The sequence below is a fragment of the Tenrec ecaudatus genome, chromosome 11, assembly GCF_050624435.1.
Source record: "Tenrec ecaudatus isolate mTenEca1 chromosome 11, mTenEca1.hap1, whole genome shotgun sequence".
In the NCBI taxonomy this organism is placed as follows: Eukaryota; Metazoa; Chordata; class Mammalia; order Afrosoricida; family Tenrecidae; genus Tenrec; species Tenrec ecaudatus.
In genome coordinates, this window is record NC_134540.1 from 11,303,458 (window position 1) to 11,327,276 (window position 23,819).

Genomic DNA, 23,819 nt, shown 5'->3' on the forward strand with positions numbered 1-23,819 from the left:
ACTCTCACCACTAACTTGCCATTGAGGCTATTCCTGTTCGGGACCCTACACAGGGTTTCGAAGGCTGTAACTCGAGGAGAGCAGAGAGCCTCATCTTGCTCCTGTGATGTGGTTGGTAGGTTTGAACTGCCCACTTTGTGGGTGGCAGTCTAACCTTTACTGGACAGTGCCACCAGGATGCACTAACTAAGGAGATGTGTAAATCTAAGAAACACCCAGTGATATTGGCCAGGTGCAGTCATGAGAATCAGGATTAGAGACCATGAAATTATCACAGTGATAATATTCAAAATAGCCTTTTCTCCCCAGGCGTACTTTGTTGGTATGCCTGAGTGGGGGTGGGGGTGGGCCCAGGGGGGAGTGGGGCTAGGGAGGTCGTCCTGCATTATCATGGAGAGGAGGTCCTTGAAGATGTATTTAGAACATACCACTGTGCTAAGGGTATCGAGTACTCCCATGCTGGGCCCACGGTAGTTCTCCATGTTTCACAGGAGCAAGAATGATCAGGACGTTCATTAAAAATGCAGACGCATGGGCCCCCACTCGCAGATTCTGATTTCACTGCCCTGAGGGGGGGGGGCTGAGAATTTGCATTTTGAACAAGCGCGCCATTGATGCTGGGCCTGGCAGGTATTGGCTCCTGCTGAGAATCAGGGCACTCAAAGTACCAGGGAACACTGGGGGCTGGTGCGGCCAGCCTTGGAGGCGCTGTCGCATCTGGGAAAGCAAGGGCCCAGGTTGGGTAGGGGTGACCCCTGCTGCGATTTCCCCAGAGGTGTTTGTGGCAGGAGGAGAAAGACAGCTTGACTGCCAGTGTCCTGTACGGGTTCCATTTCTGCCACGGTAGGGCAGTGCCACTTCGTGCTCAGGTTCCCAGGAACACGCCTCGCCCGTGGGCAATCTGTCATCCTACTCTCCCTCCCGGCTTTGCAAGTCATTCGAATTCAGAGGACTTGTTATCTGCAGTATTAAATCCAAGTGTATTCTCTATGCCCCTCCCCTGCCCCTTTTAAAGTAACGTTAGATGTTCAGAAACAACGGCCTTTTTCAAAAGGTTCCACTTAGAGAGGGATTCTCCAGGAGCCTTGTGGAAATCATGGATGTAAATGGTGGCTCATTTCATGGAGATAAGATTTCTCCTCGAAGATCAGTTGATCTGATGATCAGAAGAGATGGTGGGGGGAGGGGAAATAAATGGTGACGGCAAGAAGATTATTAATGTGCATAGCCCTTGGCCCGAGGTGTTTGTGTGTATCCTGTTTGTAGGAACCGCCTCCATAAATTTGGCAGGTGTTTTTATTATGAGACCATTCAGAGCCACCCATTAGTAGAAAGTACAATAGATTCCCATGGCGTCACCCTCCAGATTCCAGAGTTACCACACTCTTGTCTGATTGTTGGCAGTCTTTCTGCTGCTCTGACATTTTTGATGGTGGTTTTTTCAACTGGTTCATTTGGGGAGTGAATCAAGCCCGAAGTGCTCTTTGCTGGAGGCCTGACCGAATGAAGGCATCACACATAATCCTTTGCATGTGTCCTTTACAGGAATGTGTTCCAGAAAACCTCGAACTGAAGCAGAAGATTTTTGCTCAGCTGGATCATATCGTTGATGATACAGTTGTCATAAGCAGCTCGACCTCTTGCCTCTTGCCTTCCAAATTGTTTGCCGGGTTGACACACGCGAAGCAGTGCCTTGTGGCTCATCCTGTGAGTATTTTGATACTGAAGCATTAATTGCATCACATGCTGTTTTTCAGGGGTGTGTTAAGTCGGGGTTAACTAGAGAAACAAATTCAGAGACACTCATATGTGTATAAGAAAGAACTTTATATACAAGAGCAATCGAATATTGAGAAAACATCCCAACCCAGTCAGGATCAAGTCCAAAAGTCCGATATTAGCCCATATGGCTGATACCAATCTATAAACTCCTCTTCAGAATCACAAAACATGTGCAATGATGCAGAATGCAGGAAGATCACAGGCCAGTGGGTGGAAAGTCTGTGGATCCAGTGGCAGTGTAAGCACCTCAATATTGACTTGGGTCTCCACATGGATCCTCCAGCTCCAGGGCTCTAGAATAGCCCCATGTGTCTTGTCATCAGGAATACGAAGCAGAAAGTATGTGTGTCCTGCCTCCAGCAAGATATTTATCTCCAAAGCGCCTCCAAATGCGATCATCAAGCAGCGACCTGATTGATAGGTTAAACTCCACCCCTTCACTCTTACTAGTCTTAAGTTGGCACCAGATTATGTAACTACCACAAGGGGCAAGGACTACATTGTGAGTGTGTTCCACTGGCATTTTAAATGGCTCAAGTGAGATATAAGTCACATGCCATGAAATTTGCCCAGGTAAACTTGATGGCTTTTGGTCAATAAACAGAATGCACAATACTTATTTTTAAAAAGCACTTTGCCTAAGCATGGAATATGTAATGGGGCAGAATGAGAACAACTTGCAGGGTTTCACCCTTGATCAACTTGCTTACCAAACTGAAGAGACAGACTATTAAATAATGCCACTACCAAGGTCAAAGCGCTACATTAAAAATGCATACATTATGTAAATAGCTCACATATACTCGTGTGTGTGTGTGTGTGGAGAGAGAGAGAGAGAGAGAGAGAGAGAGAGAGAGAGAGAGAGAGAGAGAGAACACATAAAGTGTACTACTTCGATATCAGGGCTGAATCAGTAGACATGCAGGTCCAGGACATCTAGACCGATTAGCATACTAGGCTGGTGGGCAGTATCCAGGGTCTTCAAAACGTGTGAGGGGCCATCTAACAAGCAACTATTGTTCTTTTCCTACATGGAGCAAAGGAAACACTGAAGAAAGCAGTTCATCCTAAGGTCTAATGGCCCACATGAATCACAGCCTCCTTGAATCTGAGACCAGATGAACTAGATGGTGTTTGGTTACCACCACTGAGCACTCTGTGCAAGAGCACAATAGGACCTCCAGGTTCAAATGGGTCAAAACATATAAAACAACATTCACATTTTAAAAAGTGGAAGAATAGATTTACTGGTCTGAATGAGACTGGAGACTTCCCTAGGATGGTTGCCCTTGCACAATCATCTAACATGAAACTGAAGACAGTTTAGGGACCCCTTTCAGGCAAACAGTGGACAAGATTATAAAAAAATCAAAGCATCTTTGAATAATCTACTCCTTAGAACAATCGATTATATGACACCAAAAGAGCAATATTTGCCCAAGGCCAAAGATGAGATGACAGGGAGGGACAGAGAAACTGGATGGGCAGAAACCAGTGACCCAGAGAGAGTGCTGACGCCTTGTGGGGATTGCAACCAAAGAGTGGAAAATGAATTTGCTATGTAAACTTTCACCTAGTCCAATACAGTGCTTTTTAAAATGTGAAGGTCAATGGGATTTTGTAAATATGCATTTGTGCTGTCTACTGAACACAATTCAGAGTAGATCAATTTTGTTAAGATGCAGATTCCTGGGACTTGGGCTTAGATATTCAGAATCTGTGTGTCTGACGTAAGCAGTTTTCTTTGTTATTACTCTTCACTCCCCCATTACCTAACCCACTAATTAACCGGGCAGATGTACTCACCAAGGACATATGATGACGCCTATCAGACACTATTTCTAAATTGACACGTACGTCCTTAGTAAACATTTCTGAATATTATTAACACAAAGGAAAGCTAATCAGAGAGGAGGAGATTCACGGATCATTCAGTGAAAGACTCGTGAGTCATTGGAGTTTGGAGGCCAGGATCGCTGACTTAGGATTATATAGCAAATTGAGCTATAACTGTAGTATGATGATGACGATGTAACCCCTGGGTCCTCAAAGGTTAACATGATGAAGAAGCTGGGACCCAGACTGTAAAGGATCTAGCTAGTCTGGATAGGTTCTAATTGAGCTTTGGGGGAATTGCAGGGGGCGAGACTGGGGAAAGGTACATGCACAAAGACATTAGTTCCAGAGTAAGTATGGCTAATGTAGAATAAGATCCGGTTGACTACTTGGAGTTAGGAGGTAGAAGATATTTGGAAGGTAGTAGTTGGGTTATGGGAAATCACCAAGGCTATGTTGAACGGGAACTTGTTTATGTAAAGAGCATTAGCTATGATTTGGGGAAAGCACTTTTGGAGCGTAATGTAAGGACACAACTAATACCTCCTCTTGTCTGTCAGGTTGTCAGACTGTGGTGGCTTGTGTGCGGCTGTGATGCTGGAAGCGATGTCACTGGTTTTACAAGTTTCTAGCAGGGCCACCCAAAGCGAACAGGTTTTAGCAGAGCTTTCAGACTAAGGACAGACTACAAAAAGAAAGAAAGAAAGAAAGAAAGAAAGAAAGAAAGAAAGAAAGAAAGAAAGAAAGAAAGAAAGAAAACGCTGCCCACATCAGAGGACTTAGCCAGTGAAAACCTTAGAAACAGCAGCAAAGCATGGTCAGAAATCATATTTACTACATATGTGGGATGAGACAACGGAGAAGCTAGATGTCAACAGGTACAGCCAGACCAGGTGCTGACTGGGACAGAACGTCAGATGCTCTTAGGTATAAGCTCCAGTTGAAACGGAAGAAAATGAAAATTGAGTGCACGAGAGCCAAAATACAACCCGGATTTGGAGACCATCTCAAGACAAGATTTTATGACACTAACGTCAGGAGACCCAATGAGTTATGAGACCATATCAAGAACATAATACGCGAAGAAAGAAAAAGGTCATTAAAAAGACAGGAAAGAAAGAAGAGATCAAAGCGGACGTCAGAAGAGTCGTTGAAACTTGTTCTTAATCGTAGAGCAGCAAAGGCGAAGGGAAGAAATGATGAAGTCAAAGAGCTGAACAGAAGATGTTGAAGGGCAGCTTTGATAGAAGACACTTTGAAAGCGAAGGATTACAATGAAATGTGCAAAGACCTGGAGTCAGGAAACCAAACAGGAAGAACATGCTCAGCAGATCTGGAGCTGAAAGAACTGAAGAAAAAAATTCTAGCCTCGATTTTCAAACTATTGAATGATCTAGGAAGTATCAAGAGAAAATGGAGTCACTCTGCCAACAAGAACTATTCACCCTTTTCAAGAGGTAGCAGATGAGCAAGAATCAATGGAAGAAGTCCACGCTGCATTGAAGGAATTAGCCAAAAACAAACCAAGAAGAAGAAAACCAAACTCACTGTCATTGAGTTGGCGCTGACTCATAGTGACCCAGTAGAACAGGATAGAACTGCCCCTGTGAGTTTCCGACACTGTAACTACATAAGGGAGTAGAAAGTTCCATCTTTCTCCCAGCCAAAGACAAGGCTCCGGGAATTGATGGAAAACTCATTGAAATGTCTCAACAAGCTAAGGAAGCACGGAGGTACTTACTTGTCTATGGTATTTGGGAGATAGCTACCTGGCCAATTTACTGAAAAAGAACCTTATTTGTACCTGTGTTAGTCCTGGGAAACTAGAGAAACACATTCATAGACACTCATATGTGTGTAAGAAAGAGCTTTATATCAAAGAGCAATTGAACATTGAAAAAAATTCCAGTCCAGATCAAGTCCATAAATTCAATATTAGCTTATATGTCCGATATCAATCTATAAATTCCTCTCCAGACTCATGAAACACATGCAATGGTGCCGAATGCAGGCGATCACAGCTCAGTGGGTGGGAAGTCTTAAGGATCCAGTGGCGGTAGAAGCATCTCAGGCTCTGGTGTGGATCTCTACGTGGCTCCTCCAGCACCAGGGCTCTGGCTGCATCAGTGTGGCTCCATTAGGCTCTTTGTTAGTAATGTCTCACAGGAAGTGTATGTGTGTTCCACCTCCAGCGAGCTATTTATCTCCTTAGCGCCTCCAAATAAGGTCATCAAGCTGTGACCTGATTGACAGGCTAAACTCCACCCCTTCACTCGTAAGTCTCAACTTGACAACAGATTATGTAACTACCACAGTACTCATTCCAGACTCAACAGAATATGGAAATTGTAGAACAATATCATTGATACCACATACCAGTAAAATTTTGCTGAAGATCATCCACAAACTTTTGTAGCAGTACCTTGATAGGGAGCTACCAGAAATTGGGGCCAGATTCAGAAGAGGACGTGGGAGCAAGAAGAGGAAGTGATGTCATTGCTGACATCAGAGAGCTCTTGACTGGAAACAGAATAGTCCACAGATGCTCGCTTGTGTTTATTGACTATGCAAAGGCATTCGACTGTGTGGATCATAACAAATTAAGGATAGTCTTGAGAAGAATGGGAAGTCCACAACTGTGGGGAGCAGAGAACAGAAAGAGTGTGTATGGATGAATCCTCTAGTTTCGTACATTAAGGAGCTTGGCAGGCTGGGTTTCTGGGGTGGAGAGAGCCCTTCACCCTTATGAGATGGGGATGAGTTCCAATCACATTCTCATAATTGGTGTTGATTCCCATTATATCCTCTGATAATAGTGCTACCTTAAAGTTACCTCTTACAAGCACACGACTGATTTGCTGAGTGGCTGGCAGCTTTATCTATAGGAGCAGACACATGCGATTACTCTCTAGGCTCTGAGGATGGCCCCTCCCCCTTTACCTGCCCCAGGCACTGGTGTTAGCTTATTCCTCCAGTATACTTGGGGCCCGTTAAGGTTAGGGTAAAGCCCACTTTGTTACGTATAGTATGAGGTAACCTGTAGTTAGAGAGGCTTGCATATCCCTGAGTGTATATAGGCCTTGGTTGGAAATATATTCTCTTTGTGTTGATCTGGTTCCTGAAGTCATGGTGGTCCCAGAAGTGAGCATTCACATTTTATCTTGTCTGATGTCTCTTTAATTTTACCCCTCAATTGCACAACCACCCCATGGACCCATTTGATTGTGAGACCTGGTACCCCACACACAACACTTAATTGTACTCATGTAGAACCTGTACATGTATCGAGAGGTAGTTGTGAAAACAGAACAAGAGAATACGACATGGTTTAAAATCAAGAAAGGTATGAATCAGGGTTGTATCCTCTCACCACACTTCTTCAATCTGTATGTTGAGCAAATCAGAGAAGCCGGAGTATATGAAGAAGAAGGCAACATCAGGCTTGGAGGGAGCTTTATTAACAACCTGCGATATGCAGCTGACACATTGACTTGGCTTGTTGAAAGCAAAGCGGACTTGAAGCGTTTGTTGATGAAGATCAAGGACTGCATCCTTTAGAATGTAGTACAAGTTAATGTAAAGAAAACCAACACCCTCACAATTGACCAATAGGTCACGTCAAAATAAATGAGGAAAAGATGGAAATTGTCAAGAATCTCATCTTCCTTGAGTCCACAATCAATGCTCATGGAAACAGCAGTCAAGAAATCAAATGGTATATTGCAGTGAGCAAATCTGCACACGACCTCTTTAAAGTGTTGAAGGACAAGGTGTCACTTTGAGGACCAAGGTGCACCTGCCCCAAGCCAGGCTATTTTCCATCCCCTCATATGCATGTGAAAGTTGAACATTGAATACGAAAGCGCACAGAAGAACGAATGCATTTGTGTTATGATGCTGGTCAAGAATATCGAAAGTACTACAGACCACTAAAAGAGCAAACAAATCTGTCTTGGAAGCAGTACCACCAGCGTGCTCCTGGGAGGTGAGGCAAAGATGGTGAGACTTCATCTAACATACGTTGGGCATGTTATCAGGAGAGATTATTCCTTGGAAAAGGCCACCATGTTTGGTTAAGTACAAGCAAAGGCTTGCTATACAGAAGAGGGGATTTGCACTCCCCGATTGGCCACTTTCCCTTTCTAGTGCTTCTTCCAGTTCATGCTGATAAAAGGACATTAAAGAATGTGGAATAAGCTCAGAAAGGAGAGTGTGGTCCCATGCCTCTATTGTTAGGATATTGTGCTTGGTAAAATGTCAGCGAAAAAGAGGAAGGCCTTTGTCAAGATAGATAGACACAGTGGCTGCAACAGTGGGCTCACACATGACAGTTGTGAGGATGGCACAGGACTGGGCGTCTATGAGAATGACTCTGAGATCATGAATCCCTTGACACCTGATCTCTTCAGTGAAGAAAGCACTAGTGGGACCTTGCTGGAAAGTTTCTGGTTCCCAACCTGCATTTTTCTTTCAGGTTAGTTTAAAAATTAATTTTAAAACTAACCCAACTTGTGCAGAAAACACCCCCTAAGTCCTTTGATAAGACTTTCCAAAGTATCTTCAATGATACCCTGGCTGGTAAGTGAGATTACATATGACCCATTTTCTTCTCTCTCACACCAAGCTTAGGCCTCAATAGATGATGACTAAGAACACCTACTTGTTATTTTAAGGGAGCAGGTAGCCTCATGTTTCCCCTGCCGAGAGACGACTGGGTTTGAACTACCGACCTGGCAGTTAGCAGCCCAGTATGTAACCCACTATGCCACCAGGACTCTTTACCGGAACATGAAAACCAAAGCCAAATTCACTGTCATTGAGTCAATGCCTACTCACGGTAACCCTACAGGTTAGGGTAGAACTGTCTCTGTGAGTGTCACAGGCTAATTCTCTATGGAAGTAGAAAGGAGGGCGGCTGGTGGTTTTGAACTTGTGATTAGAAGCCCAACTGCAACCAAGTAGCCATCAGGGAGGGCATGGCAGTTTGACAATGGGTGGGAGTTGACTGATGATTATCTCGAAGATGAATTTGCATTGTGATCTTTGGTTGTTGTTGGTGGTGGTGTTAGGTAGGTGTCATTGACCCTATGCAGGACAGAATGATACACTGGTCCATCTCTGGTGTGACCCACATCAATAAAGAGAAGGGCGTTTTCTACAGTCCCCGTGCATTTTACTCCACTCCCCCACCCCCATTCTTCCCCATTTTCTTGTGTGGTGGCTTGATGATCTGACAGAGTTGCTGGTGAACTCTTTCATCCAATCGAGTCATGTCTTGGTTCAACTGCAGCCTCACATGGCTGCCCTGTGGATGAGGCCAGCCTGGGTCTGGCCTCCCTGCTGACCCAGACCCACAGCCCACAGCCTGATGGAAGCATTCTCTGAACCGCGCAGCTCCCTAGAGCTGCTGCCAGAACCCGCCAGCTTGCGTCTGCACTGCTGTCTCCCTCTTCTGTTGGGCAGTGGCTTTAAAGGTCTTATTTCTGCCTTTGGTATCAGCAGGGCGGAGTGCGTGCCCACAAGTCCCTTTGTGCACATGCACAAACCTGCTGGTTCCAGAGCCTGCCCTCCTGTGGGCCTGAGGGCACTCTGTCCATCTCTCTGCCAGCCTGCTCTAGCAACTACACTGGGGACTGACCCTAGTGCTGGAGGGTTTATGGAGAGGACGAACCCCGCCTTAGAGCGCTTACCATTCCAGTAAACCAGAAGCGCCCCTCATTTTAAGTGCAGGCTGTGTGGGCCCCAGGAAGAAGAATCTCTCTGCCCCACTGCCAACAGAACAAAACAACCAACCCAACAATTCCGACTTATAGCGACCCGATAGGACAGAGTGGGAGTGGCCCCCTGTGGGTTTCCCACACAGCAGCTGGTGGTTTAGAACTCACCAGGCACCAGGACCAGGGGGAAGGGTTTCAAGCACGTGCTGGGATGGAGGGCCCAGGGTCCGGCCCCCCTCCCCCGGGAGCCCTTGGTGTGAATGAATTGTAAATTGTGCAGCTGCCTTCTGGGAGGAGGCCGGTCTGGTCTGCCTTTCCTCTGGCCGCTTGGCTTCATCTGAGCCGCGGCAGAGCAGCTCAATGGGGCCTCTGTGCGGCGCTGCCCTATCGGAGTCATCACATGCCCCGGGCCCGGTGTCAGCGCGGCCACAGGCCTTTCAGGGCGCTGAATGAGAGAAAGCTCCACTGTGTCTCTCGCTCAACCTGAGTCCTCAAAGAGCCTCACAGCCACACAATCCCCCCTTGTGCCTCCGCACTGCGCAGCCAGCACCATGCTGCGGGGTCCCGGGGCAGCCCGGGGTCTATTTCTCTCTCTGCTGCTGAGTGGGGGCGCCCCAGCCTTCCCCCCAGACCCACAGAAGGGGCCTGGCTGGGTTTCTTGTCTCCGGAGGAGGAGGGAGTGTTTAGCTGTTCTTAACCTTTTCAACAATGTCACTTAACTTCGTTTGTCAACCTCCTCTGGTCCTTTCAAAGAGAAAACCGTTCCGCAGAGGAAGACCTGATTAGTCCTCACCCAGAGGCAAGTCAGAATGGACTCTCAAAAGGTCGAAAACTCCATGAACCAGTTGGGTTCTGCACACTTGGGGTCACCCTGAGCCAGAATCCACTCGACCCATAGCAACAGCATCATTACTGTCGGGCCACCTGGGCTTCGTCACTCTCTAAAAGGTGGGGGCATCAAGTCCAGCCAGAGGCCATCAGAAGAAAGGCCTGGTGATCTCCTTCCGAACACCCTGGGAATCCCAATGCAGGGGTTCTACTCTGACCCATTTGGGGCTCCTGTGTGAATTAAAGGGGCCTGGTGGCAGAATGTTAGTGGCTGTGACCTGCAAGGTTGGCAGTTTGAAACCACCAGCTGCCGGGCTTTCTACTCCTGTAAGCAGTTACAGGGGGTGGTGGGGTGGAGGGGGCTGCTAGGAATCGACACCGACTCAGACTGGATGCCGGTGGGTTATAAGCAGAACTGGCTCAATGAGACCTGGCCATCAACATTATTAATATCCGTCCGTGAATCTGACACAAAGGTTGACATCCTTGTCTGAGGAGCTAACGAGAATGACTGCTGCCTAAGCTCAGAGACATCTAAAGATCCTTTCCCAACAAGGTCTCAGCTGGTGCATCTCAGATGTGCACACGTGGTACGTCTGCGGACATGCCCAGGAGTGATGGAGGCCCACGAAGGTACATGTGGCCAGCCCTTCACGGTGGGCATCAGGGGAACCACACTGGGCTTTGGGCTGCAGGGGACGTGACCAGACTTAATTTTCACCAAGCACGGACTCACTGGGAGGCTAGTTAGGTTCTGCCAAGCCCTCTCTTCCTTGGGGCTCTCTCTGTGGAGAGATTATCAAGGATAGAGTTTCTCAGTGCAAACCAAGAAAAACAGAGTCACAAGTTAAATTCAGAGAGGGCTTCTGACAAGAACGACGACCAAGCACCATCAAGCCGATTCTGCTGCAGAGTGTAGCTGCCTCATGGGGTTTTCCAGTGGCCGGCCTGTTGGAAGCAGGTGGATCACTAGGCTGTTCTTAGCAGGGCACACCTTTCTATGAGGACCGCTTGCTTTTGGAAAGAATTGCTTGATCAGGGACACCTTTCGCTCTCAGACCCGTGTCTTGATATAGGCGCTGCCGAGAGCTTTCCTGTTGTATGATTCCTGGTGCTCATAGACCCCTTTCGAGAGAGGGGGGAGCAGAGAGGATGGGAGCAGGTGTTTGTGGCAACTGTGAAAAGGCTGCCGAAATGTCCCATTTTCGTTGGCTGTTGTCAAGAAATGTCCACACTGAGAATGGCAGGAACCTACAGCTACTGAATGTGGAAGGAAGTGGTCTAGAGGTTCAGGGGTGGAATGGGTGAGGAGTATTGAAATAAATGGTAGTGGTGATCGTCTAATAGGGAAGAAGGTTGTAGATCAGGGGTCTGGAGTTTTTCCATAACCTTCGCAGGGTGGTAACCAGCACCTCCAAATTTCAACCTCACGTGGGCTATGATTTTGTTGTTGTTGAAGCAAACCCATGGTGTTTTGTGCTCAACTGCTCTCTTGTGCTCTGTCCTTTGTGGGCTCATCCCCTCCCCCTTCAGGTTTCCAGGAGAGTTCTTCCCATGTGACCATCCATGATCAGGAAAACACCCCCCATCTCCAGAGCTATCGTCTTGACCCCTTCCTTTCCTCTCCCCTGTTTATAAGGTCAACCCACCCTACCACGTGCCCTTGGTTGAACTGGTCCCACACCCGGAAACAGACCCTTCGACCGTGGACAGAACGTACGCCCTGATGAAGAAGATCGGGCAGTCTCCGGTGAGAATCCTGAAGGAGATCGACGGCTTTGCCCTGAACCGCCTCCAGTATGCGGTCATCAGCGAGGCCTGGAGGCTTGTGGACGTACGTGTGCTCCTCCCTCTTCTTTCCTGTCGGGCAGGCTGAGGAAGGGAAGGCGAGGTGCTTCCAGAAGGTGGTGGAAAATGGAATGAAAAGAGAATGGCATTTTCCCACAAACTTCTTAAAGCCCCCCGGTAGAACAAGTCAGGTAGCGCTAGTATTTCTTGCTCGATTCAGGAGAAAAATGACAAACCCTTCTCTCAAGAACAGCGGAAAGAAAAAAAAAATAACAAGCAATACGTTTTATGTTTCAGAAACTCTGCTCCCAGCGAGTCCTTTGATCTTAGGACATGAGGACAGACCTCCCTCATTCATCCTTTTTGTATCATTACTGCATAATGATCTATTTGTGACTTAATTGCGGTTTCCCACAGTTTCAGGTTCCTCTTCTGCCCCTGCCCTCCCCACCATAGTGTTGGAATTTTTCAAAAGGAGCAAAAAAGGTTTCATTTTTAGTAACGTGAGTGTATCTCCCCCAACGGAAACCAACTTCCTTTAAAATCTTGAGGAAAAGATGCACAAACATCAAACTTGTTTAATTTATTTCTAATCTACTAGTCTGAAGTTTGAATTAGGAGGGGGATTCCAAAAGTTCGTGGAAAATTCCATTATCTCTTAATTTCATTTTTCTATAAACGTTTTGAACCTCCTTCACATAGCTAGACTTAAGGGGGTTCCATCCAAGGACTCTATTGCAAGTCAGCTTTGATGTCAGTTGAAGGCTTCGTTTTGGGTGTAAGCTTTTAAAATGTTTTATTCTTGCCTTTTATTATCAACATCTTTATAAATCTAATCTTTGATCTATCTTTAGGGGTTGGCACAAGAATGATAATAACATCAGCAAACCACACACCACAACACTATGGTATATATTACTAATAACGTGTACAAAAACAAACAATATGACCATGGTAATAAGGGCAGTTCCCTGGAACTTGAATGCATCATACGTCAGGGCTTACCTGTATGTACACATATTTAACCTTGTCCTTTCATTAAAGGATTTTATGTGTGTGTTATGAAAGTGCTTAGCTCTGTCCATCACGCCCCCATCTGTACAAGGACCCCTTTACCTGGTACCTGCAGGGCAGTAGGGTGAGCACTGCAGTAACTAAGGGCAGGCAGTTTGGGCTTCTGTCCACTTGCTTTCCGCCTCCCCAGCATGATCTGGGGGAAGTAGTGCCCACTCCCCCCACCCATACTGCAGAAACCCGGCGACAGGAGGGAGGGGTATAGTGCTTATGTGTGAATGATCTGTACCTGGAAATAGGCCATCATCACTTGCCTTGACTTGCATGGGTGCATACTAACCCATCCCTAAGACAAAAACCAGGAAGCTGGCCCAAGCCTCCCTTCCTGGTGTCTTCTATTTTCACTTCCTAGCAGTCCCCAAAGAACCAGGTAGATGTACACGGAGCCTCCAACTTCCTCGTCCGATCCTTCTAAGGCTAATCTTTTGAGCGGACTGCCATGCGCATTTGTCTAAGTGGCACATCTCCACAACATCCTCAGATGTAAATCTGCTTAACGCTCTTGCGGTGTAGTGGTTAGCGTTGGGCAGCGCTTAACCACAAGGCCAGTAGTTCGAAGCTCCCAGCCACTCCTTGGGAGAAAAAGGCTTTCTACTTTAGTAAAAGTTGTAGTCAATAACAATAATGGTTGTATGTCATGAAGAGTCTAATCAATGGCACTGGTTTATAAACATAGAAATTATTGAATGCTTTGCTGTGTATATTTTTGCCAAAATGGAAAAAAATGCATGAATAGCAATGAGTAAGGGCAAAAGAAATGTTCTAAAGTTGTGATAAAGATTTTACAGCTCTTCTTGATGTGGTTGAACTATTGAATTGCAGGATATGTGGACAAAGTGCCAATAAAACTTAAAAAAAATTACAGTCTTGGAAATCCACAAGGGCGTTCTACCTTGGCCCATAGGGTGGCCATAAGTTGGAATTTCTTGATGGCAGTAAGTTTGATTTTGGTTTGCTAAATACAAGAGGGATCCATGGTGGTGCTGTGAGTTAAGCCCTGGGCTGCTAACTGCAAGGTTGATTGTTCAAACCCACTGACCACTCCTGGGGAGAAAGATGAGACTAGTTGGTTTTGAGTCTCGGAAACCTTGTGTGGAGTTGCTATGGCTGCCGGTTCGGTTTGGGTTACATCAATTTCTTCATTAGCTGAAAGGACTACAGATGCACAAAGACTTTACTCTGTTTTGACCAGAAACTAGAACTTACCATACCTCGGAAGCTCTACGCTGGGAAGAACTGCCAAGGGTTCCCATTGTGACCACTCCTGGATGGAGCGGAGAGAAGGCTGCCTGCTCTGGGCATTCTCCTGGGCTCCTTCTGCCTAATCTCATGTGGACTGTTGTTAGCAGCAGCCTGAGTATGTCCCATCACCTGACTGTCCTCACTGCTGAGCCCCACAGATAATCTGTCCGGTGTCCGCCCACACGGGCATGAGCACGGTAGTTGCCAATGGTGGCCTCTACACACAGAGCCTCCATAGGGACCAAATGCTAACATCTCTCCAGGGCCAGCTCCTGTTGGCACCAGCCGTAATGTGATGGCTAGGAAAATATGACTAGAACCCAATGAACTGCCCTGCTGAGAGTCAAGAAGATCATTCATGTTGACAAATACAGACAACTTCCAGAGAGTGAGGGGCTTCGGCAGGTACTTCTCACTGGTTGGGAGCAAGCCACAGGGCGGGAGCAGATGTGACGTATTTTATCTCCAGGGAGGGGACTCCTTCCATGGCCAAGCAGTACCTGTAATAGATTAAAATTTCTATATTTTTATAATAAATGGATTTATAATAGATTAAAAATACAGAAATGAAAGAAAGTAAAATAAAATTTAAAAATAAACATTCCTGCTCTTTTGGTAGTGTTATTGTGTGAGCATATCTGCCACATGGTGGAGCAGGGGGAAGGAGAGGAGAAAACAGGGGGGAAATGGCCACAGTGTTGCTTGGGTACCGCGAATGTCGGCACCAAGTGCCCCACGAGGTCTGCTATCCATGCAGGGCCTCGAGAGGTGAGATGGTAAGAGGTTTGGAAGGCTTGGTTGACTCACAGGCTGGGAAGACTTGTCTTGTGCCAGGGAGTAGGGAATGCTCAGAAATGGCTAGTCAAGAATAAAGGGAAGTTTGCTAGCAGTTACTGCTAATCCCACTTTAAGAAACTTTAGTCTACTTAGCTTTTACATTGGTTTTCTTGCTTTCAGGGGTGCAAACTATTTCCCCTCTAATGAAACCTTTCTGACAATAGCTGAGGAGTTCCTCCCAAGTTGGTTCTCTGGTGGTCATCCTGTCCCATCTCTCTACCCCCAAATTCTTAAAACAACTTTAATATAAAGAAGCTGTTCATGATGTACAGATGTGCTTTATACAATTGATGAATGTATATGTATGTGTCACTAGCTAATCCCTCAGAGATGGGTAGCCTATTCTGTCCTATCAAAAAGAATTGGTTGATGTTCAACCATTTTAAGAGGTGGAATATATGATCAAGAATCAATGGTACCGAAGGAAGAGGTCCAAATGGCACTAAAGACATTGGTGGAAAACAAGGCTCCAGGAAGTGTCAGAATACTCAGTGAAATGTTTCAGCAGACTGATAAAGCATTGGAAGTACTGTGGTAGTTATATAATTGTCAATTTGGGAGGATTACGAGGGAAGGGGTGGAGTCTAGTCTGTCAATTGGACCATAGCCAATGAAGCTTCTGTGTGGGCATGGCCCTCTCCTGAGAATTCTGGGACATCTGGTATTTCCTTCTTGGAGGTAGGAGACTCTCAGCTCACACCCTGGGAGTCATAGCAGCTGACAAGACACATGGACCCAATCTGATGCAGGGACCCCTGCCAGAGCAGAGATGTTTCCAATGCCACTGGATCCAAAGACTTTATACCCACTGGCCTGCGATCTTCTATATTCAGCGTCACTGCATATGTTTCGTGACTCTGAAGAGGACTTCATAGATTGGTATTGGACATATGGGCTAATATCAGACTTACGGACTTATCTGAACTGGGCTGGGGTGTTTTCTCAATGTTCAATTGCTCTTGTATATAAATCTCTATTTTATACACATATGTGTGTGTCCATGGATTTGTTTCTCTAGTCTACCCAGACTAACACAAGTATTTACTCATCTATACCAAGAAACTTGGAGAAACAACTATCTGGCCAACTGACTGAAAGAGATCTGTATTTGTGCTCATTCTAGTGAACGGTGATACCAAAGAATGCAGAAATTATTTAACAGTATAATCGATGTCACACACAATGAAAATTTTCAGCAATAATTACAGTACTGTATCAACAGGGAACAGTTGCACCTTCAAGCCATATTCAGAAAAAAGACTTGGCAAGAGGCATATCATTTCTAACATCAGATGGATTTTGGCTGAAAGCAGAGAAAAGCAGGGAAATGTTTACATGTGTTTTATGGACTATGCAAAGGCGTTCCACTGTGGTGAATCATAACAAACTATGGAAATCATGGCTACCCTTGAGAAGAATGGGAATCCCAGAACACTTCACTGTGCTCATGTAGAACCTACATACGGATCGAGAGGCAGTTGTGGGAACAGAACAAGGAAATACCTCATGGTCTAAAATGAAAAGTGTGCCAGGGTGTGTCCTCTCTCCATACTTATTCAATCTGTAGGCTGAGAAAATAATCAGAGAAGATAGACTACATGAAGAAGAATTAGGTATCAGGACTGGAGGAAGACTTATTGACAATCTTGGACACTCAGATGACAACCCTGCTTGCTGAAAGTGAGGAGGACTTAACACATTTGCTGATGAAAAGCCAAGGCCGCAGACTTCAGTTTGGTTTACAACTCAATGTACAGAAAGCCCAAATCCTCACAACTGGACCAACAGACAACATCGTGATAACATCAACATCTTGAGAAAAGATTGAAGTTGTCAATGTTTCATCTTAATTGAATTCCAAATCAGTGCTCATAGAAGAAGCAGTCAAGAAATCAAATGATGTACTGGGGAAATCTGCACAAGAACCTCTTTAAAGTGTTCGAAGAGCAAGGATGTTACTTTGAGGACTACGATGAGCCTGACCCAAGCCACGATATTTTCAATCACCGTCTGTGCATGTAAACATTGGACAATGACTACAAGGAAAACCACAGGAGAACTGCTACATTTGAACTGTGGTACTGTCCAAAAATATTGGCTGTCAGAAGAACAAATAAGTCTGTCTTGGTGTAAATACAGCCAGAATGCTTCTTAGAAGTGAGGATGGTAAGACTTCATCGCATGTACGTTGTTGAGTGTGTTATAAAGCGGAAGACCCTCCATGAGATGGACTGGCACAGTGGCTGCTACACTGAGCTCAAACAGGACCAAATGTGAGGGTGGTGCAGCACCAGGCACTGTTTCATCCTATTGTAGTTCGGGTTGCTATGAGTTAGAACTGACTTGATGCCACCTAACAACAGCAATCTCAAGAGGAGCTGAGTTGGAGGAAGTTTAACAATAAAAAGTAAAGAAGGATCACAGGCCCTGGTAAAGGTTCATTGTCCAAATGACATGCCACGTGGCCAGGAGCACCTCAGCACCTAGCCTTCATGGCAGTGGGAGAGTGAGTTTCCTAGTCTTCCTCTGGGCCAGGCCAGTGAGCGTGGCCCCTTGTTTGGTCTCCCCATGAGTATTCCTGTTAACTTACATTCTGGATCTACAGAGCAAGCTGCAATTTGGCATGCCCTTTGACCCTGGCTTGAGGCTGGTGGGCTCTCCGTTTTGGAAAGGCAAAGGGAGGGTGCTGAAGAGTCTCTGGGTATCAGTGGCCCTGTAGACACTCAAGGTGGTGGGCATGCTCCCTAACTCAGGTGGTGAACTGGAGTCGGGCCCGCAGTGATACTGGCTTTGAATTCCACCCCAGCCAGGACTGCGCCTTAACACAGGGTGGCATGGGCAAAAGGACGGTGCTTTGCTGCTCACACCTTGGAACCCTAGTGGTGCCGTCGGGTAATCGCAGGACTGCTAAATTCAAGGTCAGCACTTCAAACCCACCAGCTACACAAAGGGAGAAAGATGAGGCTGTCTACTCCTATAAAGATTTACAGCCTCAGAAACCCTATACAGCGGTTTATTATAAGTTGGAGGCAACTCAATGGCAGTGGACTTGGTTCTGTTGATGTCATCCATCATCACGATCCATTGATTTTCTGGTGCTGAGCCTGCCTTGCCCACCTATGTCAGGTAAATCCTACCTGGCCATGGTGTATAGAATTCTTTTTATATGTTGGAACATTCAATTTGCTAATATTTCATGGGGAATTTCTGCATATGAGTTCATAAGATATATTGGTCTGTAGTTTTCGCTCCCTTTTAAAAAATACTTTGTCTGATTTGGGTATCAAGGTAATATTGACTTCATAAAAGGTTTGGTAGACTTGTCCATTGAAACTATCTGGGCCTGGAGAGTTCGTTTGGAGAACTTTTAAATGACAAATTAAACCTATTTCATGATCACGGGACTATTCAGGTTGTCTGTTTCATCGTCGTTGAGTTTTGGTGGTTGGTAGTTTTCTTGAAAGTGGCCCATTTCTTCTTAGATGTCAGTGTTTGCTGGCAAAATGAATCCTTACTTACTAACTGCCATTGAGTGGATGCCAATTCAGAGTGGCCCTATAGGATAGGGCAATACTTCCCCCCCTCCTGTGAGTTTTCAATACTGTAATTCTTTATGGGCATAGAAAGCCCCATCTTTCTCCATCACAGGAGCAGCTGGTGAGTTCAAAGGGCTGAGCTTGCAGTTAGCAGCCCATCCCATAACCACTCCGCCACCAGGGCCTCTATAGTGGATCATTAGCACTCTCTTACTCCCTTTGCATTCCCAAAGCTAATGGTGTGTGTTTATTTATATCTCCTTTCTGTCTTGCCCAGGGGGTTATTGCTTTTATTTACTTCTTGAAGAATCAGCTTTTCTTTTTATTTAAAATCATTGTATTGGGGGCTCATACAACTCTTATCACAGTCCACACATCCATCCATTGTGTCAAGCATATTTTTACATTCGTTGTCCTTATCATTCTGAAAACATTTGCTCTCCACTTAAGTCCTTGGTATCAACTCCTCATTTTACCCCTTCCTCCCCTTTCCCCCCTCCCTTGATAATTTATAAATTATTATTACTTTGTCATGTCTTACACTGTCTGATGTCTCCCTTCACCCACTTTTCTGTTGTCCTTCCCGCAGGGAGGAAGTTATATGAAAATCCTTGTAATCAGTTCCCCTTTTCTACCCCACCTTCTCTCCACCCTCTGGTATTACCACTCTCACCACTGGTCCTGAAGGGATCATCTGTCCTGGATTTCCTGTGTTTCTGGTTCCTATCTGTACTAGTGTACATCCTCTGGTCTAGCCAGATTTGTAAGGTGGAATTGGGATCATGATAGTGGAGGGGGAGGAAACATTTAAGAATTAGAGGAGGGTAGTATGTTTCATTATTGCTACACTGCATGCTGCTGACTCATCTCCTCCCCGTGACCCTTCTGTAAAGGGGTGTCCCGTTACCTACAGATGGGCTTTGGGTCTCCACTCCTCACTCCCCCTTATTTACAATGATATGATTTTGTTGTTCTTTGATGCCTGATACCTGGTCCCTTTGACACCTCATGATCACACAGGGTGGTATGATTCTTCCATGTGGGCTTTGTTGCTTCTGAGCTAGTTGGCTGCTTATTTACCTGCAAGCCTTTAAAACCCCAGACACTATATCTTTTGATAGCTGGGCACTATCAGCTTTCTTCATCATATTTGCTTATGCACACATTTATCTTCAGTGAACATGTCGGGAAGGTATGCATCATGGAATGCCAATTTAATAGGACAAAGTGGAAGAACCAACTTTTTATTTCATTGTTTTTCTCTTACTTTCCATCTCACTCACTAGCTCTGGATGGGATACTTTGGTCCTTGGAGACAAACATCAAAGGGAAATCCAAGCAAGATAGAGGAGGGGAGTGACAGAGGGGCTCCTATGCATGCATGGCCACTGTGGGCATGGTAAGGAGAAAGCCAAGAGTCAGTCACTGTTTCTAGGTCAGAAAGAAAGTGCCAGGAGTCAGAGCAACGTGTGTCTATTCCATCATAGCCCTAACACACTGCCTGTCATCACCTGTTTGAGTGTCTGTCCCTGCACAGAAGGGTGAGCGGAATGGCCACCCAAAGAGTCAAAGAATGAGGGAGCTGGCTTCCAGAAGATCAGCTCACAGGTGCTCAATCCATTTATTTCCTTCCACTTCGGCTTCCGAACTGAGCCGCCCCCCTCCCCCATGGACATGGCAATGCTGGGCAGACGGCTCATGGTACCACTTAGTAGGCATATATTTCCCTTGCCCAGAGACCAGGTGAGTTCGTGAGAGAATCCTGTTTGCCAGGACTATTTTCATGGCGAGTCTTAAGGCATTTGCTGCTCGGTAAAGGAAGTAGTGCTGTGGCGATGCACTCCTAACTAGACAATACTTGTGTTTGTACTGCCCGTAAATTCTTTCCCCATGAAGGGATGGTAGGTGGAGGCGGGCAGCTGTGACTCATAAAGCCATCAGCAACTTCCCTCTCTGCCTGCCCAAATGTGTTGGTGGTGATGAGCTTAGAAAAATGCTTGCCTCAGATATTTTCCATCCTTCCCAAAAGCCTTACCTTCTAAAGTCATAGCCTAGACCATACCCATCCTTCCTATTTTCTTTTCGAAGAGCCCTGAGCTTTGAGCGTTCACTTCTTGGTCTCTTGCTTCATCCGTCAGTGTGTATGGTCTGTGGAACCTAGACAGGACCCTGGGGTCCCGGAATTTTGTCTTGGAGCTTGATTTCAGACGTGACTGTCAACTCTTCCGAGAGATGGTTTCAGTCAATAAAGTGTTTTCTGAAGGATCATGCAGTAACATTACCAAAGGGGACTTTTGTGCGCACATAAACCCCGTCGAGGTGTTCTCGGGATAGAAAGTTATGGGATGGGAACACAGGAGTCAGGAATCTTACCACCGCCACCCATTGAAGACAGCCCACTCCTCACGTGAACTTCAGCTTGTAGAGCCGTTCAAAGCCCTTTCCCATGATCTTCAGATACTGTCACATTATTTATCCCTAAAACCATTAGAAAGTGGTTCTCAACCTGTGGGTCGTGACCCCTTTGAGGTGTGTGGGGGGGGTCAAACGATGCTTTCACATGGTCACCCAATTCATCACAGTAGCAAAGTGGCAGTGATGAAGTAGCAATGAAAACCATGTTGTAGGTGGGTGGGGGGGCGGTCCCCAGAACACGAGGAACTGTAGTAGCAAAGGGCCGAGGCATTAGCAAGACTGAGAACCGCTGCATTAGAGGAAAACTGGTTTCTGCTTCTGATTTTCCTCTCCAACGCAGGAAAGCAGCCCAGAGTAATGCCATGGCCCCAGCGACATCCCTCGCACTGGCGGGTGACCTCCAGTCCTCTCTGCTTCAGAATCCTCATCTTAAGAGCTGGGGGGTGGGGCTCACTTCTTAAGGGTGTATTATGAGAATTTAGTGGGGCAAAAGAGATGAAGGGGACTTCAAAAAGCTCGCAGAGAAATGCAATGACAAGAGAATGGCCTGCATGTCAAACAAGGAGAATCCCGGTGGTACAGTGGTTAAGCGCTCGACCCAAAGGCCAGTAGTTCAGACCCATCAGATGTGCTGAGGAAGAAAGATGTGACAGTCTGTGTCCATAGACACTAAAGCTTTAGAAACGCTATGGGGCAGTTTTATTCTATCCTGAAGGACTACTGACTTGAAATTGACCCAACAGTAATGTGAATTGTGGTCTATATAAACATGAAGTTTACATAGGATGATGTGTTGGCACATAATTGTTGTTTGGTGAGTGTTATAAATTATAACATGAGAAAGATGGGCTTTTCTAAACTCTGTGAAGAACACAGCACAGGGACTGGAGGCAGTAGGCTCGTTAGTCTTCGATGTGCAACCTTGTTTGATGAAAGCCAGTAGAACTTGAAGCACACTGACTGATAAAGAACAAACACGACATCCTTCCTTTGGATTACCCTCAATATAAAGAAATAAAAATATGCACAACTGGACCAAAAGCAGCATCAAGATAAATAGGAAAAAAATTACTAGATTTTATTTTCCTTGGATCCACAATCAATGTCTTGGAAGCAGCAGTCAGGAAATCAAATGATGTAGTGATGTATTATTATTGCATGGGGAAATTTTGTTGCGAAAGACTTCTTTAAAGTGTTAAAAAGCAGAGGTCGCCTTGATGGCTAAGGGGCACCTGACCCAAGGCCTGGGTTTTCAAACCTCTCATACGCATGTGAAAGCCGGATGATGGATAAGGAAGGGGAGAGAGCTGGTCGAGGAGATTAAATATACCATGGGCTGCCAGAAGAATGAGCCAACCGGTCTTAAAAGAAGCGTAGCTTGAATGCTCCTTAGCGGAAAGGGTGGTGGGACTTCATGTCATGTATTTGGACATGTCATCAGGAGGGACCAGTCCCTGGAGAAGGACATCTTACCTAGCAGAGTGTCCGTGGAAAAGAGGAAGCCCTTAAGGAGATGTGGACGCAATGACAGCAGCCATGGGCTCAAAGGGGAGAGCGATGGTGAGGTGAATCAGGACTGGGCAACGTTTCTTGGCTTGTAAAAGGATCACTGTGAGCCACAGTCAGCTGGACGACCCCATGGATATCCCTGTGGATATCCGCCATGTGTGTAGGTAACAGCTCTCTCCACTGAAGGTGGCGCTGAGCTGACAGACTTCCTGCCTGCTTGCCTTCCTGCCTACCTTGTGGGCATGGGCCCTAGGAGTGGTTACCAATGCAGACTCTCAGGCCCCACCCCAACCACCCGGAGTCAGAAAAACATTTTAATCAGATCCCCAGGAGATCTGTATGCACATTACAGAGAGGGTTTGACCTCAGTGGCTCCTTGCTGAGGCTTGGCACGTCTGTAGATATTATATTTCATCAGTTCCAGGATACATTTTAGCATTTTACCAGTCATATTTTAACACCTCTGAAACTGGGATACATAATATAACGAATGTAGCTTAGGTTAATGGGCAGCCTTTTTATTTTTAACGGAGCATAAAATAATAATAAGCTTCTAATGGTTGAAACACGTTGATAAATCAAAGAGTACTAGCACATTTCAGCTCACTCCAAACAAAATATGTTTAAACAATGTCTCTGGCCTGTGAATGGCCTCAGAGAAGTTCCCTCAACAATTCACTTGTCTGAGTCTCATTAGGGAGCCTTTAAAGGGGTCCCTCAGAAACATGACTGAGCTCTCAGAACCGTTTTCAAATTTTACAGAAAACTCAGGTCACGAGCTTTCCAAAAATAATTGAAGCTTTGCAACAAGTGTATTGGGAATGCTGCCCCACACGAAGCGATAATTTCGAGATGATCAAGCATGTTACGGAAGACCAGGAAGACCTCAAAGATGAGTTCAAGGCACAGTGGTCGGCTCAGAAGTTGTGGCAACTGCGTTTTGTGACCCCAACAGGAGTAATCTTGATAGGTTTTATCAAATGACACCGGTCGGGCACAAGGGCATATGAGGAAGAAATTTTTTAAAAGTTGAACCTGTATTGGTGAGGAAAAGACCTGAAAGGTTCGACTGCGGAAGTTTTCCTCATCACAACAATGAACCTGTTCATTTTCCCAGAGTAGCAAGGGTTATCCTATGAGAATCGCTTTAGGAAGCCTTAGCTCATCCGCCGTGCGGTCTAGACGGCCTCTAAGAGCAGCAGCACCTTCCGTGTCTCTGTTCACACACTTTCCCTCATCCATCACAGTCTGCGCA

General features: G+C 45.9%; 1 protein-coding gene across 1 annotated transcript in view; it reads left to right on the forward strand.

Moving 5' to 3' along the window:
- CRYL1 (crystallin lambda 1) overlaps window positions 1–23,819 on the forward strand; it is a 178,910-nt gene that overhangs the window by 125,429 nt on the left and 29,662 nt on the right. The window contains exons 4-5 of the mRNA XM_075563594.1: window positions 1,546–1,707; window positions 11,803–11,997. Of these exons, the coding sequence (XP_075419709.1) occupies window positions 1,546–1,707; window positions 11,803–11,997 (357 nt within the window). The remainder of the gene's footprint in view (window positions 1–1,545; window positions 1,708–11,802; window positions 11,998–23,819) is intronic.